The sequence below is a fragment of the Talpa occidentalis genome, unplaced genomic scaffold (genome assembly GCF_014898055.3).
Source record: "Talpa occidentalis isolate TD23 unplaced genomic scaffold, MPIMG_talOcc4v2.1 talOcc4.2124, whole genome shotgun sequence".
Classification (NCBI taxonomy): domain Eukaryota; kingdom Metazoa; phylum Chordata; class Mammalia; order Eulipotyphla; family Talpidae; genus Talpa; species Talpa occidentalis.
In genome coordinates this window covers 8,127-12,800 of record NW_023602213.1, presented here as the reverse complement: position 1 = coordinate 12,800, position 4,674 = coordinate 8,127, and the positions used below count along the sequence as shown (strand labels likewise).

General features: G+C 40.9%; 1 protein-coding gene and 1 long non-coding RNA gene across 3 annotated transcripts; both read left to right on the top strand.

Annotated features, from left to right (window-relative positions):
- Nucleotides 1–1,312: 1,312 nt before the first annotated feature.
- Nucleotides 1,313–1,977, top strand: LOC119253855 (uncharacterized). 2 transcript variants are annotated; one of them, XR_008553353.1, is made up of 4 exons: nt 1,313–1,383; nt 1,502–1,612; nt 1,732–1,842; nt 1,961–1,977. It is a non-coding gene; the product is annotated as an uncharacterized LOC119253855 (long non-coding RNA). The 2 variants fall into 2 exon arrangements; XR_008553354.1 differs by having other exon boundaries at nt 1,502–1,651.
- LOC129144642 (serine protease FAM111A-like) lies at nt 1,978–4,384 on the top strand. The gene is made up of 4 exons (XM_054699145.1): nt 1,978–1,986; nt 2,039–2,107; nt 2,189–2,299; nt 2,420–4,384. The coding sequence occupies exons 1-4, from the start codon at nt 1,978–1,980 to the stop codon at nt 4,118–4,120; spliced, it is 1,890 nt and encodes a 629-aa protein (XP_054555120.1). The 3' UTR covers nt 4,121–4,384.
- Nucleotides 4,385–4,674: the final 290 nt, after the last annotated feature.

Below are 4,674 nucleotides of genomic sequence, written 5' to 3'. Positions count from 1 at the left end.
TATTCATTATTATCACTTAATAGGATTTTGAGTTTAATTCTATGAGAAAATTTGGGTTCTTTGCCTGATCATTGTTGGTTCAGTCAGGGTTTTTATTATTAAAAGAGCTATATTTTTCAACCCAATGATTAGTTAACTTATGATGGTTCTAATGTAAGAAACATGGTAACTGATCCTTTGTGATTTTGGTGCTTAAGAATACGTTTTTGCTGTGATCTGTCAGCATACTTGGAAAAAGGAAAATTACATTGCTGAAAATAATAAACAAGACCTGGAATAACACTATGGGACAGCTGGCAGGTTTTTAAGCACCTCTGGTTTTGATGCACTTAGAACAAAAGGTGTTTTTTCCTTATATCTCAGAAAAATATACCAGTATAACAGTAATTAAGATTTATTTGATCGATAGGACAAGAAACTCAGCTGTTATTCTGGATCCTAATTTAAATCCCGATTTAATTCTGCTCATGGGCCTTTTGAGATTAGTTCTGAATTTCCTAGAGAAATTTTGTACATTGCATACTGAAAGGAAAAATAAAGACGAGGGTTGCATTCAGAGTTTTTAATGATTTAACATTTCTTTGTAGGTTGGCAAACCCAGCAGAATGATCCCAGTCTTCCACAAACATCCTCTGAAAAATGTCCAGAAGACAAAACTAACCTCCAGGCTGAAGGTCCCACCACTAGGACAGTGAAGGTGACTTTGGCGAGCTTTGGAGACCACAGGGCATATGAGGTCAGAGGCAGTTGGAGAGATAGTTTGTACAAAGACGAGGGTTGCATTCAGAGTTTTTAATGATTTAACATTTCTTTGTAGGTTGGCAAAACCCAGCAGAATGATCCCAGTCTTCCACAAACATCCTCTGAAAAATGTCCAGAAGACAAACTAACCTCCAGGCTGAAGGTCCCACCACTAGGACAGTGAAGGTGACTTTGGCGAGCTTTGGAGACCACAGGGCATATGAGGTCAGAGGCATTGGAGAGATAGTTTGTACAAAGACGAGGGTTGCATTCAGAGTTTTTAATGATTTAACATTTCTTTGTAGGTTGGCAAAACCAGCAAATGATCCCAGTCTTCCACAAACATCCTCTGAAAAATGTCCAGAAGACAAAACTAACCTCCAGGCTGAAGGTCCCACCACTAGGACAGTGAAGTAACTTTGGCGAGCTTTGGAGACCACAGGGCATATGAGGTCAGAGGCAGTTGGAGAGATAGTTTGTACAAGACGAGGGTTGCATTCAGAGTTTTTAATGATTTAACATTTCTTTGTAGGTTGGCAAAACCCAGCAGAATGATCCCAGTCTTCACAAACATCCTCTGAAAAATGTCCAGAAGACAAAACTAACCTCCAGGCTGAAGGTCCCACCACTAGGACAGTGAAGGTGACTTTGGCGAGCTTGGAGACCACAGGCATATGAGGTCAGAGGCAGTTGGAGAGATAGTTTGTACAAAGGCGAGGGTTGCATTCAGAGTTTTTAATGATTTAACATTTCTTTGTAGGTTGGCAAAACCCAGCAGAATGATCCCAGTCTTCCACAAACATCCTCTGAAAAATGTCCAGAAGACAAAACTAACCTCCAGGCTGAAGGTCCCACCACTAGGACAGTGAAGGTGACTTTGGCGAGCTTTGGAGACCACAGGGCATATGAGGTCAGAGGCAGTTGGAGAGATAGTTTGTACAAAGGCGAGGTTGCATTCAGAGTTTTTAATGATTTAACATTTCTTTGTAGGTTGGCAAAACCCAGCAGAATGATCCCAGTCTTCCACAAACATCCTCTGAAAAATGTCCAGAAGACAAAACTAACCTCCAGGCTGAAGGTCCCACCACTAGGACAGTGAAGGTAACTTTGGCGACTTGGAGACCACAGGGCATATGAGGTCAGAGGCAGTTGGAGAGATAGTTTGTACAAAGGCGAGGGTTGCATTCAGAGTTTTTAATGATTTAACATTTCTTTGTAGGTTGGCAAAACCCAGCAATGATCCCAGTCTTCCACAAACTCCTCTGAAAAATGTCCAGAAGACAAAACTAACCTCCAGGCTGAAGGTCCCACCACTAGGACAGTGAAGGTAACTTTGGCGAGCTTTGGAGACCACAGGGCATATGAGGTCAGAGGCAGTTGGGGAGATAGTTTGTACAAAGACGAGGGTTGCATTCAGAGTTTTTAATGATTTAACATTTCTTTGTAGGTTGGCAAAACCCAGCAGAATGATCCCAGTCTTCCACAAACATCCTCTGAAAAATGTCCAGAAGACAAAACTAACCTCCAGGCTGAAGGTCCCACCACTAGGACAGTGAAGGTAACTTTGGCGAGCTTTGGAGACCACAGGGCATATGAGGTCAGAGGCAGTTGGAGAGATAGTTTGTACAAAGACGAGGGTTGCATTCAGAGTTTTTAATGATTTAACATTTCTTTGTAGGTTGGCAAAACCCAGCAGAATGATCCCAGTCTTCCACAAACATCCTCTGAAAAATGTCCAGAAGACAAAACTAACCTCCAGGCTGAAGGTCCCACCACTAGGACACTGAAGGTGTCTTTGGCGAGCTGTGGAGACGGCAGGGCACATGAGGTCAGAGGCAGTTGGAGAGCTAGCTTGTACGAGGTGCTCACCAATGAGAGTGAGGATTTAAAAAAAAAGATTGATTCCCAGAAAGGCAAAGAGATTCTGATACAAGGCATAAAAGGCATTGATGCGGCCATCAACCCAGGGATGCCCCTGAGTTGTTTGCCTGAAAACTGCCATGTGGAAATTACATTTGTCAAAAGTAAAAGTAAGCATAAGAAAGAGAATCAGATATTTGGCCGATTTGACCACGGGTCAGGCGAGTGTGTCAAGTTTTATATTCATGCCATCGGGAAGGAGAGAAAAAAGATCGTGAAATTCCCCGGACTTCACAGAAAGGGTGGCAAACTCTGCATCTACGCTTTCAAAGGAGAAACCATCAGGCAGGCCTTGTGCAAGGATGGCAGATTGCTTCCTTTTCTGAAGGATCATGGCTGGAAACTCATTGAAAATGCCGACACCATTTTAGAAAGCACACAGCTGGTGGATGACATAGAGGAAAGGGTCTTTGAGGTGGAGTTTGAGAAAAGGCTCACGAGGGCTAACGCGACTGAGAACGCTGAGCCACAGAACAGGAACACCACTCTATTGAATGAAGCACTTGTGGAGCAGTACCCCATTTTGAGAACGGAAAGTCAGAAAATGATAGCTTATTTAAGGAAAGATGAGGAAAACTCAAAGGCTTTTTACAAAGTTTGTAAAACAAATTTTGGGAAAGAGAGAAAGAGCTTTACTACGGGCGCAGTCATAAAGCTTGTTCATCCTCTCCTTGACTCAGTTGGGTTCATGGAATGGGACAACAACGGGAGAAGAGGTCATGCCTCCTGTTTTGTTTTCAAATGGCCGTACATTTTCACTTCCCAGCATGTATTGCGTATGCTTGTGGGAGAAGGAATAGAGGTCCGTGACTGGAACAGCATAATTAGTCGAAGTGCAAAGGTGACTTTCAATTATTACAAGACCACAATTCAAGAAAATGACTGCTTTTACATTGATCCATCATTTTTGAAATCTGATGCAACTCTTGATTATGCAGTTCTGAAACTGAAGGAGAATGCACAAGTCATTTCTCCAGGATTATGTGATAAATTTAATTCTACACCACCTAATGGGTTGGTATATATCATCGGCCACCCAGATGGAAATGCGAAAGAAATTGATCACTGTTTTGTGATCCCCCTGAGTCAGCGAGAAGAAAAATGTGAACAACGTGTCAAAAACGGCGGCCCATTTGTCCACATGTACACTAGAAAGAGTTTCCAGGGAATAGTTAACAACCCCAACGTGATTACCTATGACACCTTCTTTTACTTTGGTTCTTCTGGCTCCCCAGTATTTGATTCAAGTGGTGCGTTGGTAGCCATTCATAATGCTGGCTTTGCTTTTATAGATGAAAGAGGGATGAATAGTATCATTGAGTTTGGCTCATCTATGATATCCATCCTCTGTGATATTTATCATTGTGAAGATGGACGACAATGGTTTGATGAAATAAAGGTAGATCTTTCTGAATACTTACCAAAGGATGTAGAAATGGTGAGCGAAGAAGAGGATTGAGGATGGCATTTTTGGAATAATATCAAATTACACCTTGAACAATTCAGAGTGAATTCATTCCAGTCAGCCTTAATCAGTGACGTTTTACTATAACTCCCATATTCCAAATTACAAATTGGGCACATCATTTAAAGACTACTGTGCCACTTATGGGAGGGAACAGGAAGCAATTTGGGAGATACAGTTTGGATACTAACATGAAATGTCTGAAGCTTTCAGGCATTTATGTTACAGAGTATTTAATATTAATATTGTCTCAGAAGGTCTAAGGTATATTTATAAGTTACTATCAACATCATTATATTGACATAGTAAGAAATTTTCGACAGTGTGTTTTTTATAAATTATAAATCCTCTTATCCAAAATACATATATTTTACAACTGTAATTGATTACTACTGTCAAGTTACCTATATATTTACTTTCTTTTGCAAATGAAATAGGTTCCATACAAACTCATATCATTTGGCCTGTTTTCTACTGTAATACTCTACTAGTTTAACTTGGCAGATACACGAAGACTTGATAGAAAATCAAAGTGGACATTTATAGGA

What these genes read in the sequence shown, in the direction of transcription:
- LOC129144642 (XM_054699145.1), top strand. An exon ending in GAGACCACAGGGCATATGAG is followed by an intron (nt 2,108 to 2,188) that starts GTCAGAGGCAGT and finishes ATTTCTTTGTAG; the next exon opens with GTTGGCAAAACCCAGCAGAA. An exon ending in CCACCACTAGGACAGTGAAG is followed by an intron (nt 2,300 to 2,419) that starts GTAACTTTGGCG and finishes ATTTCTTTGTAG; the next exon opens with GTTGGCAAAACCCAGCAGAA.